At 53.2% G+C, this 12,274-nt stretch overlaps 3 protein-coding genes across 3 annotated transcripts in view; 1 reads left to right on the top strand and 2 right to left on the bottom strand.

The window, feature by feature from the left end:
* LOC116950322 (uncharacterized) overlaps positions 1-3,737 on the bottom strand; it is a 38,799-nt gene extending 35,062 nt beyond the window's left edge. The window contains exon 1 of the mRNA XM_076072528.1: positions 3,431-3,737. Within this exon, the coding sequence (XP_075928643.1) occupies positions 3,431-3,496 (66 nt within the window). The 5' untranslated portion in view covers positions 3,497-3,737. The remainder of the gene's footprint in view (positions 1-3,430) is intronic.
* A 58-nt stretch (positions 3,738-3,795) lies between these two features.
* EFCAB5 (EF-hand calcium binding domain 5) lies at positions 3,796-7,042 on the top strand. Its single transcript, XM_032967859.2, has 2 exons — positions 3,796-4,441; positions 4,719-7,042. The coding sequence occupies exon 2, from the start codon at positions 4,871-4,873 to the stop codon at positions 5,888-5,890; it is 1,020 nt and encodes a 339-aa protein (XP_032823750.1). The 5' UTR covers positions 3,796-4,441; positions 4,719-4,870; the 3' UTR covers positions 5,891-7,042.
* LOC116950231 (sodium-dependent serotonin transporter-like) overlaps positions 6,176-12,274 on the bottom strand; it is a 26,922-nt gene continuing 20,823 nt past the window's right edge. The window contains exon 13 of the mRNA XM_032967860.2: positions 6,176-12,067. Within this exon, the coding sequence (XP_032823751.2) occupies positions 11,981-12,067 (87 nt within the window). The 3' untranslated portion in view covers positions 6,176-11,980. The remainder of the gene's footprint in view (positions 12,068-12,274) is intronic.

The following is a 12,274-nucleotide window of genomic DNA, read 5'->3' as shown; positions in this document are numbered from 1 at the left end:
CTAGAGGTGATGGTAGCAGTGGGTAATGATGGTGCTGGTGGTGGGCTTCCACCAATTAAAGGGCTACCAGGTCTAAAATGGAAACATTACAGCCAGTTATGACTTTAAACTGGTTGATAACGTCCTTCCAGTGATCGCTGATTTTGTACCCATCTTCTCGGTTGAAATTGTGTCTATGTCTGTATAAATGGATGGCTTCATGAACAAATCTTTGTTGATAGCCAGTGGGTTTGCAAAGTACCTTCGTCTTCAAGAAATCAATTTCGTGTGAGCCCACCGCATTGAAGCAATGATCAGCCACGGCCAAGGTATTGGTCCTACCGTCTTTCAGATCTGCCTTATATTCACGGATTCGGTCCGAGACATGTCGCTTAGTTTCCCCAATGTAACTACTGCCGCAGATGCAGCTTAGTTTGTAGACGCCGGGGTATTGCATGTCAAGGATCACATCCTTCACAGATGGGATCAGATCACGAATCAGATCACATCTGTAGGACCAATACCTCGGCCGTGGCTGATTATTGCTTTAATGCAGTGGGCTCACACGAAATTGATTTCTCTAAGACGAAGGTACTTTACAAACCCACTGGCTATCAACAAAGATTCGTTCGTGAAGCCATCCATATATACAGAGAGACACAATTGAAACTGAGAAGATGGGTACAAACTTAGCAATCACTGGAAGGACGTTATCAACCAGTTTAAGTCATAACTGGCTGTAATGTTTCCATTTTAGACCTGGTAGCCATTTAATTGGTGAAAGCCCACCACCAGGACCATCACTGCCCACTACTACCATCACCACTAGCAGTAGCCCTTTCTTGGTGGAAGCCCACCACCAGCACCATCATTACCCACTACTTCCATCACCTCTAGCAGCAACCTCCACCGTCAGTAGTGTGGATGTGTGGAGCAAGGTGCAATGTTTGCCTGGCGGCCCTTTGATTGGTAGAGACCCACTGCCGGTGTCGTTGTTTTCCCCTACATTTACATTAGCTGCCCCACCCATGCTGCTGACAACCTTGGGCTACGCCCATCTTTAAACCTTTATAAACAGTTTGCCTTTAGAGGCTAACCCCCTTTTCCTGATGACTACCGCTTGTGTTGCGATCGAAACGTCGTAGTTTTTTGTTATTTTCTTTGAACCTATCTACATGACTTTACCGAAAGACCCAAAGATTATGAAATAGGTAGTTTACCTTTTGAAGAATTCTTATACAAGAATTGTTGCGTTAAAACGGTTTCTGTTTTGCTTTTTTTAATTTACGGAGGCAATAAGACCTTCCATGGTATACATGCCAGTATCTTGATAATAACTCCTCAATACACCTTATCATGTAGAGTCCCTTTGGTCAATCTAGGTCTGCAAGGGTCATATGGAATATTTGAGAAGACCAAAATTCACCGCGCTGGTGAGTGCGGGTTGGTTGAAGGAAAGGTCAACGTAGGAGTGGAATCATGTAAAGTGCAGGACAACCAGGGATTCTGCCGTACGGCTCTCTGCTGCTCTCCACGGAGGCCCCACAGCAGCCTACGGGCACAGGAGCCACTACTGTTCCAAGCGAGATCCAGGCTCAAAGGCAGCTTTAGTTTCGGAGATTCCACGTAGATATGGGCGCATTCCGGCGATTTGGTCTCAGGCATCGCCAACTCACTCCATTATTACCTGGGGATAAATCACGGCACCGAGGCGGCATGTGTGCGCATGCGGCTAAACAAACTACATCCCGGAGGCATACCTTTGGTTGTTTTATAACCGAGTACACAACTGAAAAGAGCTCTGCTGATCGTATCAGTCAAGTCAAGTGGCTTGAATATACACGACTCCTGCTGTGGGGGCTTCCTCACACCGCAGTGAAGTGTGTGAGTGTATATGCAGAGGTCCACGTCACCCGTGGGTTGGAGGGTCACCACCCACACGACCCGTGGATGGGTGAGTGGGAGGGTCACCACCCACACGACCCGTGGGTGGGGGGGTCACCACCCACACGACCCGTGGGTGGGTGGGTCACCACCCACACGACCCGTGGGTGGGTGGGTCACCACCCACACGACCCGTGGGTGGGTGGGGGGGTCACCACCCACACGACCCGTGGGTGGGTGGGTCACCACCCACACGGCCCGTGGGTGGGTGGGGGGGTCACCACCCACACGACCCGTGGGTGGGTGGGGGGGGGGGTCACCACCCACGCGACCCGTGGGTGGGTGGGGGGGTCACCACCCACACGACCCGTGGGTGGGGGGGTCACCACCCACACGACCTGTGGGTGGGTGGGGGGGTCACCACCCACGCGACCCGTGGGTGGGTGGGGGGGTCACCACCCACGCGACCCGTGGGTGGGTGGGGGGGTCACCACCCACGCGACCCGTGGGTGGGTGGGGGGGTCACCACCTACGCGACCCGTGGGTGGGTGGGGAGGTCACCACCACGCGGTTCATGTGAGGAATGTCAGAGGCATTCGGCACGGACACCGGAGGCGAGGGGCCACGCATCACACCCTGAACCTCACCAGCTACACTACTACACACACGCGATATACAACAGCAAGAGACACGTGAAGTGGGGTCCACACAGGAGATGCCTACATTCTGTGCATGCGGCTTCCACACACACTAAACAACAAAGTAACAACTCTCACACTGCACAACTACACAGCATACATTGCACAGGAACACAAACACTACACAATCACACAACACAACACAATCACTACACATCACAGGAGACCACACGCTCCACACCACGACAAACACCCACTGCAATGCAACAGGTACAACACACAACTACTGTACGATGCAGGTCACACAAGACAAAGATCCCCCGTATAGCCTTAACAGACTGTAGGGGCAAGTGCTGTTAGCGAGCAGCACCTATGAAGGCCGGAACGGTACACGAGGGGGTGGGTGGCCAGCACCACGCCCGACCGCCTTTGTCTCCACAGTGACGTTTCCACACCGCACCAGGTACTCATTTGGGGCTAAGTCGACCTAGAGGAGGCCCAGGACCAGTTCAGATAATCGTCACTGGTGTTGACCGTGAGTGAGAATCGAACCCAGGTCGCCAGGTTCATAGCGTAGCGCGCTAACCGCTACACCACCGCTCCCCATACGATGCAGGTCACACACACGACAACACACAGACACCAGCAAATGCGAGAATACACAAAGAACACACAATTGACAACATCCCCCACAACGTGTACACAACTAAACAACAACAGCGAACAGAAGTCGCAAGGACGCGAGTTTCGGGACGCGGGAGACCTCGGCTCTCATCGAACTCCCATCGCCCCCAAGTTGTCCCGAGCCTCAACTTCAGTCGCCAAGTCGTCACCACAAGCCACCCGCCTCACAACTCGAGTCCGTCAACCAACAGTCGCCTCGAGTTGCTCGGAGTCGCACCGCAGTCGCCCCCCGAAGTTGCCCTCACCTCGTCCACGGGGCAGATGTCAGCGGGAAGGGGGCTGGGGGCTCTCTGCACGGTCACCAGGGCCATGCCGCTCACATCCTCTCCCCAACGCTCCCCGAACTCTCCCTGAGCTCTATCCTCCTCCTCCCTCGCTGTCTCTCCAACCTCGCTGAACTCTCCCCCGCTTCAACTGCACGCTGTCCGAGCTCAATCCTCCCCAACTCTCCGCTCCCTTCCGCCTCTCCACCCAGCACTCTCCCCCCTCTCTATCTTCTCTCTCGTCCCCACCTCCACGCACGTTCCACGCCCTCTCTCTCTCCCCCCTCAGCACTCTCCCTTTGCGCTCTCTCTCCTCCCTCTTGTCCCCACCCACTCTCTCCTCTCTCTCTCCCCCCTCAGCACTCTCCCTTTGCGCTCTCTCCCCTCCCTCTGTTGTCCCCACCCACTCTGTACTCTCTCTCTCCCCTCAGCACTCTCCCTTTGCGCTCTCTCTCCCCCACTCTGTTGTCCCCACCCACTCTGTACTCTCTCTCTCCCCTCAGCACTCTCCCTTTGCGCTCTCTCTCCCCTCAGCACTCTCCCTTTGCGCTCTCTCCCGCCTCTCTCTGTTGTCCCCACCCACTCTGTACTCTCTCTCTCCCCTCAGCACTCTCCCTTTGCGCTCTCTCCCCTCCCTCTGTTGTCCCCACCCACTCTGTACTCTCTCTCTCCCCTCAGCACTCTCCCTTTGCGCTCTCTCCCCTCTCTCTGTTGTCCCCACCCACTCTGTACTCTCTCTCTCTCTCCCCTCAGCACTCTCCCTTTGCGCTCTCTCCCCCCTCCCTCTGTTGTCCCCACCCACTCTGTACTCTCTCTCTCTCCTCTCTACTCTCTCTCCCCTCTCTCTTTCCTCTCCTCCCCCCCTCTCCGCCCCCTCTCCCGCCTCTGACCCACTGCGCACGCGCGTAGCCCGCGTTTTTTTCCCCAGTCGCCGGTAGATGTCTTCCTCTTCCAGAAGATGCGCTCAGCCCCCTCCGCGTCTTCTCCATTCCGGTAGAGTGGCGCAGGGTCACGTGGTTCGGGGGGGGGGGGAGTTGGGGGGGGGTTGGCGAGTAACAATTAATCGATTAAAATCGATTCAACGTTCACGATTAACGCCTAACATCTTTCGTGCAATCGATTATTTTGCACTCCTCTGTTGCACTTGTTTTATCTCGCTATAAAATAATCTGCACGTTTAGTAATACGAACATATTACAGGCGAATATGATATTTAACAAAAAACAATCCATTCAATAATCTAATAGTAACGTAATAATCCCAATTCCAGGATCGATACCGCGAAAGCGGTAAGTGGGGGGGGGTCGCTGACCGGAAATGGCCGCGTGACGTCGCCGGCTCGCGGCACGTGCCGGTTGCTAGGCGATGAGAGGTAAACAAAGGCGGTCGCCAAGGTGACGGCCCAGCTGCTGCTGCGGGAAGATGGAGGGGCTGAGAGAAGGCGGCATCGCGGGGATGGCACCGGCACGGGAGCGAGCCACGGACGAGACCTCTACGCAAGGGGAATCGCACGAAGCCGAAGGATTATCCGGTCATCGAGACCTCGCAGAAGATGCCCCCGGTCACCTGGTTCACGCACAGGAGGTGTCCACTATCGAAGACCAAGCTGAAGGCATCTCACATCTTCAAGATGAGACTGACGTGTCTCAGCACACAGGTGAAACCGACACGCCTCAAATGCAACATCAGACGGACATTCCTCATCGAGATCAATCAAAAGACACCACCGATTTTCCAGGAGACACATCCGACCTTCGGGAGCAATCAAAATACACCACCAGCAGTCGAGGGCAAGAGGAAGACACCGCCGATCTTCAGGATCAAGCACAAGACGCCACCAACCTCACAGTCCGGGAGGACACCGCCCCGGGACACTCACGTCCGTCACAAGACTCCGCACCTTCGTTCGAACGCCAGACGCCGCTGGCGAGTCCTCTGGGAGGGCGTCTGCACATTCCGCTCCCGAGCGACCCTCTCGCCCGCGACTGGAGCGGCACGGACCCTGCTGCTCCACCCCACAACCTCTACCTGCTGCACAACCTGCTGCCCACACTCGTGCCCGCCATGGAGCAGCTACTGGTGGAGGCTGAGCGCAGGGGTCTGACGGGGAAACCCTCCCAGGACCCTCGCGAGCCGGGCTCCGCAGCCCTCCTCCTGGACCGGGGGTCCCAGTCCGAGGCAGGAGGCGACGTGGAGTTCCTCGGGGGCGGCCCTGGGGACTCCGACCACGTCCCGGCTCGGGCCGCGCTCAGGGACGCGGCGTGGGGGGAAGACAGCGGGCCCCTGGCTCGCTTCAACCCCGCTGACCAGCTGGCGCGGCAGCTGATGCGGGACAACCCGCGCTGGAATCACGGAGGTGCCCCAGACTCGCCCTACCTGCGGGGGCTCGCCCAGGCCGCCGGGGTCGACGTTGGGAGGCCTGGGCCGCAGGGTTTACAGTGACCGCCCGTTGACATGGAGGCGACACGCGCGACACGCGCCCCATTTGCCGGTCCACGCGCCCAATTTGCCGGTCCACGCGCCCCATTTGCCGGTCCACGCGCGTGGGACGCGTTTGTTGTTCGAGTCTATTATTTAGCAGACCTCCAGAATTTCAATCGGTCCGCTTGGCTTTTCGTTCAATATTAATCCAGCGGCATTGTACTTAAGCGAGCATTTTCTTGACCGGCTAAGGCTTTCTGGGTCTCATCAATTTACACAGTACCCATGATCTGCAACGACGCATAATGAGATTGTATACTTTATTATATAGTGTTTTGCAGTAAGAAAATAGTCTGAATACATAAGATGTTACGCCAGTGGGAAAGGTAACGCGCAGGCCGCCCGTGTATAGGGAGGGTCTTGGCCCCCCAATGAGAGCAGTGGGGATCGTGGGGGTCTCCAGCCCCCGGGGTCCCGAATTCACTTCCCACCACAGCGTCTGTGATGAGGAAGGAACTCTAGAGGAATTAAACAATTTGTCATCTGGCTCACCGGGGGGATGTGAGTGATAATCAAACACGCATTTTGTTTAACCAGGAAGGCCCAATTGAGTTCTCGAGATTATTTTTGTCAAAATATTTGAAGTTTTCAAGTTTACAGTATTTTGATTCACCAGGTGAGAATGCAATAGGCCAGGATAGTCTCGCTTGCAATAGAAACGGGAAGCATCAGTCTGCCAGTAAGGGGCAATGATTTGCTGGGTATAATTCCAATTGAGAAATGTGCGGTGCAATTTTCTAAATTTAGAAAATGTGGAGAGAGTCCTGCATTGGGATGTTCGGTCGATTCCATGCAATAGAGTTTGGTTTCGTTTGGGAGGAAACTGAAGATCCCAGAAGAAGACTGGTGGATTCAGGAATCTATTGTGCTGCTCTTACCATCTCGCGGCCCAAGTCTACGGCCCTCGTGTTTCCAAGTCACCCATCCAAGTACGGTACTAACCAGGCTCAAAGTAGCTTCGCTTTCCAGGCAGTCACCCATCCCAGATGTATTGTTGTCTATAACAGTTCCCGTACCCCGGTCATACATTTCGTAGCGGCCTCTTGTGGCTGGACGTGGCACCTGAACCCATTACACACAACGTATACTAATAAAATAAAATGTTCTGACTCACTCGGCTTTATGCATGCATCTTGAGCTTAAGAATTGATATTGATCAATCAATCGAGGTGCCGCGGTGACGAGATATTAACTACCTCGTCTGGTATACAGGAAGTCGTGGGTTCGATCCCTACCCTGACCCTTGTATATTTGGAGCTTGCATGTTCTCTCTGTGGTAGCGTGGATTTTTCCTTGGGTTCCCCGGTTTTCCCCTCCACATTTGGAAATGTGCATTTAGAGTATTTGGCTGCTACACATTTCCACACGATAAGCCACTTCGTTGAGCTATCATTTGTGACCAGCTCGCTTCAGACAAAAATACCTATATGGCTCAGCGGGCCTTAACCTGGTAAAATAAAAAAAAAGTTAGAGTCAATGACGCGCCGTTACAAGTTCACGACCACGGATGGAATTCGCGACGCCACGCGCTGTACTGCAGCGCCCTCTCGTGCTTTGCCAGCGCTCAGGCGCCGCCGTCAACAAGAGTGGTCGCATCTTGGGTACTCACGGCTCTCTCCGTACGTGACGACGATTCCATCGATCGAGTCGTTCGTGTTCAAATCCACTATGGACATTGCCTTCGTTTGTTGCTTGTTCATGCTAATGGCTCGGAATGAGGCAGTACAGACACGTACGCACGAGGCAGTGCAGACGAGGGCAGTGCCTGTTAAGCAAGTGAGGGATGATGACATCCCGGCCAAAACCGTTGACGCTACCGCGCCTCCTCGCCGACCCTCTCAGCCCTCCGGACAGATCTCGCAGCAGATACTGCTGCTGCTACAGAGGCGACACGTAATGACCTCCACGATCTGCGCTCACAATCTCCCCAGCGTCTAGCCTTAGGTCTTCCCCCTTGGTAGCGAGACCAGTGAGGACCATTCCGGTGCCTGAGCATCAACAAGTCCAAAAAAAAGGAGTCAAACGCGAATCGTGACAATTCATGGAATCTCTGGAAAAGGGGTCACGATTCCCTAAAAAAAGCCCTTCTGTGGACGACAGCTCAACTGTCCGAGAGTGCACTAGCGGCGACGTTGAATTATCGGCTAAACAACAAAAAACGAAGCAAGCTTGCTCTGTCCCGCAACGTACACGGCTCCTGTTGACTCAACGGGCACACTAAATGTCTTTGCTTCCTCACCACACCCTCACTGTGATCTATGTCGCAGCAGAGTCTGTGCTGCTATAAACCCTTCTGCCGTGAACAACTTAAGGCTCCGTGGGGCAGAGTTCCCCGAAGCCCCATCGAGGCCCACCACGCCACTGCTCCCAACGTCATCCAATCTGCCTTCTCTCAAATCACCTTGCTCAAAGAAAGTAACGTATTAACGATAGTAGCTATGCATTACACTTACAATAGTGCCGTTGGTTGCTGGCGGCTTGGCATTTTGGGCATTTAGTGGCCTGTGATCAGTAAGCGCTATTTTAAAGAACAAAACATATAAAGTCGTTACATACTGCTCGCGCCTCATGATTGATAAACACGTGCGTAAAATTACATAGGGCGTGTGTAGTAATCATCAAGAGCGTGTAACGGACATTCCTTTTGGCAAACGGTCCAAGTGGCCGGTTGTGCAACAACGAAAATCATTCAATGACATTTCCGCTTCGCTCACGTCAACGCAGAACGCAGGCTACAGGGAAATATCACTCGAGGTACGCGGTTATGCAACCGGCCACTGCTTGCATTACTCCCCCGTGCCCTTATCGCACGACGCCATCTCCACTAAGCGACGTAACAGCATTAACAAGTCTGACACGTGGTTACAGAACGTGTGTGTATGTATATCACGCGGCAAGATATAATCATAAACAAGCTTTGACCAGCCCGTGCTACGGACGAGATGATTCTTCTTCTTTCGGGCTGTAATTCTCAAGAGCGACGGCGTTGTGCGAGTGACCGGCAAGCCTCGCGACGCACCGCGACGCACACGGGCGATTTTAGGGAAGTCGTCACCGTCGATGGTCACGGGGAAACCGGTCGCAGCAAACCGTTTTCTATTGTCGATTAAAGAGTGGCTCGGACGTCAACACGTCTGATCGCTGCTCTCCACCGGTGGAGAACTGGCGTGGTTGACTCTCGGCCAGCAAAGAGTTCGCACGGCTACACCGAGTTTGCGTGCCCCGGCAGACCAAGATATGATTCGTAATGACGTCACGCGATTTTGGACGATTTTTGACCCCCCCCCCCCAGTCACACGGCGTCACAAAAAGTCAGACCCCCATCAAATATGACGTCACAAGCTCGGACCCCCCCCCCAAAAAAATATAAAACATGCTTCAAATCACTTTAAACTATGGTCATTGTAGTGCGTATTTAATGTGGCGCTGCACTCTGATGTTGTAGGAGAAAACATTTATTAAAAGTCTATTTAATTAAGTATAACGTATTGTCTATATTTATTTAAAGTTGCGCATTTTGATGTGACGTCACATTTCTCAACCCCCCCCCCTCGTCACAAATCGTCACAAATGTCTGACCCCTCCCCCCTCCACTAGGTGCGTGACGTCATTTATGGACGGCCCCTTAGCTCGTGGCTAGATGCAACCAAGTGACTCTGCGATGACATCCATGACCACAACGCGTTAGTTTCACAGAGCGTCACGCACTTTGCATCTCGCAACGCTTTTTTGTTATACAAATTTGTAACGCGCGGAGGAGCCGCAGACGAGCGGGAAGGCAGCAGCGGCGGACAGACGGCGACGACGAGCCCGGCGCTCCGAACAATTGCCCAAGCTCTGCGGCCCACGATGTATCAAGATGTGTTCAGCTAATCGACGCGTATTCGTGCACGTGGGAGGGGAACCGGAGTAGCCTGAGAAACCCACTCGTGCGAGGGGGCAACACTAAATCCTGCACAGATGGGCCAGATTGACGCTTGTCCGCATTCCGCTCTTGTCGCCTTCTGCCGGCGAGCCGGGGGAATGTTCGCGTGATCCACTAACCCTCGCCTCCCCCCGCTGCTCTGGGTTACGGGCGTGCACAGCCACCGCCGCCTGGCATTTCTCATGACAAGTCGACGTGCTTGCCGGTGACGGGCGCCTTAAAAGTGCCCTCGTTTTTTGTCGACAAAAAAAACATCACCGCGTTTGGTCTTCACCATGCCGCCATCCGGTCACTCGCTAGCTCCTGAAGTACACCCAATTGAAGCACGTTAGATACAATAATAGATATTGCGATACATGATGGAATGTAAGTGTGTGAAGCGAGCTTCTAGAGATGAGTTAGTGGCTGCGAGGAGCTGGGGAACGGGCGCGGTTCCCACGTGATCCCCGCAGCACCAGCTGAGGGCACTTGCCGAGCTCTGGGCTAAGGCACTGACCTGCGTGTGGCAGCGCCCAGGCAGCCTCATCAATCCCCTCCTCAACCTCATCCTCAACACCATCATCCATAAAAAATAATCCTCAACACCATCCTCATCCTCAACACCATCCTCATCCTCAACCCCATCCTCATCTTCAACATCATCCTCAACACCATCCTCATCCTCAACACCATCCTCATGCTCAACACCATCCTCATCCTCAACACCATCCTCATCCTCAACCCCATCCTCATCTTCAACATCATCCTCAACACCATCCTCATCCTCAACACCATCCTCATGCTCAACACCATCCTCATCCTCAACACCATCCTCATCCTCAACACCATCCTCATCTTCAACATCATCCTCAACACCATCCTCATCCTCAACACCATCCTCATCCTCAACACCATCCTCCTCTTCAAGCCCTGCAGCTACCAAAACCTCCACGATATTTCCCATCTTTAAACAAGGCTCCCCGGGCCTTATCTCATTATTCTCTTCCTCCTGCATCACGTGCACCGTAACCTCCTCAACCTCTTCACCGGCAAACCTTCCTATGAAACATTGTTTGGTGTTACTGCTGCTGCTGCGTTTGGCAGTGGTACACACGCACAAATGACAACTCAACAATACTCCTCAACAACACTATAGCTTCACAATGACAAGTACTGTACACACTAGGCGACATTTGGGGCGATGGCCCTTCTTTCGTCGCACACGAGGAGAAAGGCCAGAGAGTCGGAGTACACCACGTGATTATTCTTTGGGTCTTCCGGTAAAGTCACGTAAATAGGTTCAAATTAATAAAAGTAAAATAAACAAAGAGCTAGGACATTTCGATCACAACACAAGCGAGTCAAGATTTACACCACGTGAGTTGGAGACTGCACGTCACAGCACGGGGCCTGAAAAGGATGCCAACTTTTTTTTGTATGTGCCCTGACGTATAGCTTTGCATGTGCATAGTTAACGATTACTAGCTGTTGAGTAAAAAACAATCCCTTCAATAATCAGAATGTGTTACTAAATGACTCATTTGTATTAAACGTATAAGATGACGCTGGTACGTTGCATCATTGGTAGAATTGTTTCTAAGGCGAATGCATAATCCACGTAACGATTACATTCCTGAGCCCAATTCTCCACCCTCCCCATGCTCCCCAGATTCCTGAACCTCCTCAACATCTTCCAAGCCCACTCATAATGAATCTCATTGTGCCATTCAAAATCTCCAATCCCATGTTCTCTTTGCACCTCTTCCACAACCCACTCATACATCTCATTCTCAGCCCCTTCATTATCCTGCACCTCATAACCACTCAGCTCCCTAAATTAATTGTGGGAACAATTACCACGCATTAGTTGTTCCCTGATTGTATACATTGGTCCATAATCGACTTGTGTCATTGTTGTTGTGATGTGTGATGCTATCGTTTTGTTAATTAAGTTCCTCGTCGCCGGAATGCAATTTCATGGTGGGGGTGATCCCAGAAGTTGGCAGTGCCCAACTACTCTCAACTCTTCTTTGCTGAAGCCGCAGTCTCCCACGGGACCACGCAGGACACTCTCAGGGGGCAAGGCTGAGAACTCTTCCTCCGTCTCTCTCTCTCTTAGGCAAGCCCAGAGCCCCCTGCTGCCTCGCTCAGGCGTGGGACGTGACTGCGAGGGGAGGCGTGAGGCCAGGTTCAGACCTCCCTTTTGCCTCAGGCGTCACCACCGCGCGCAGCCTCTGTGGGAACACGGACACTCAGGGTCATGGCTGGAGTCTCCCAGGGACAAGGGCAGCATTTCACAACCAGCAGAGTTGGGGTCTATGGGGGGGGAAGGTGGGATTCTTTCAAGGGTAAGGCTAAGATTTCACAGGGGAAAGGTTAGGGTCTGTCAGAGGCAAGGCTGGGGTGTCAGGGGCAAGGCAACGGACAAGGTTGTGGTCCTA

The sequence above is a fragment of the Petromyzon marinus genome, chromosome 38, assembly GCF_048934315.1.
Source record: "Petromyzon marinus isolate PM22_M1 ecotype Great Lakes invasive population chromosome 38, UKy_Petmar_22M1.pri1.0, whole genome shotgun sequence".
In the NCBI taxonomy this organism is placed as follows: Eukaryota; Metazoa; Chordata; class Hyperoartia; order Petromyzontiformes; family Petromyzontidae; genus Petromyzon; species Petromyzon marinus.
This window is presented reverse-complemented; position numbering and strand designations above follow the sequence as displayed.

Excerpts from the sequence above, each read along its gene's own strand:
- EFCAB5 (XM_032967859.2), top strand. The coding sequence starts at position 4,871 with ATGGAGGGGCTGAGAGAAGGCGGCATCGCGGGGATGGCACCGGCACGG.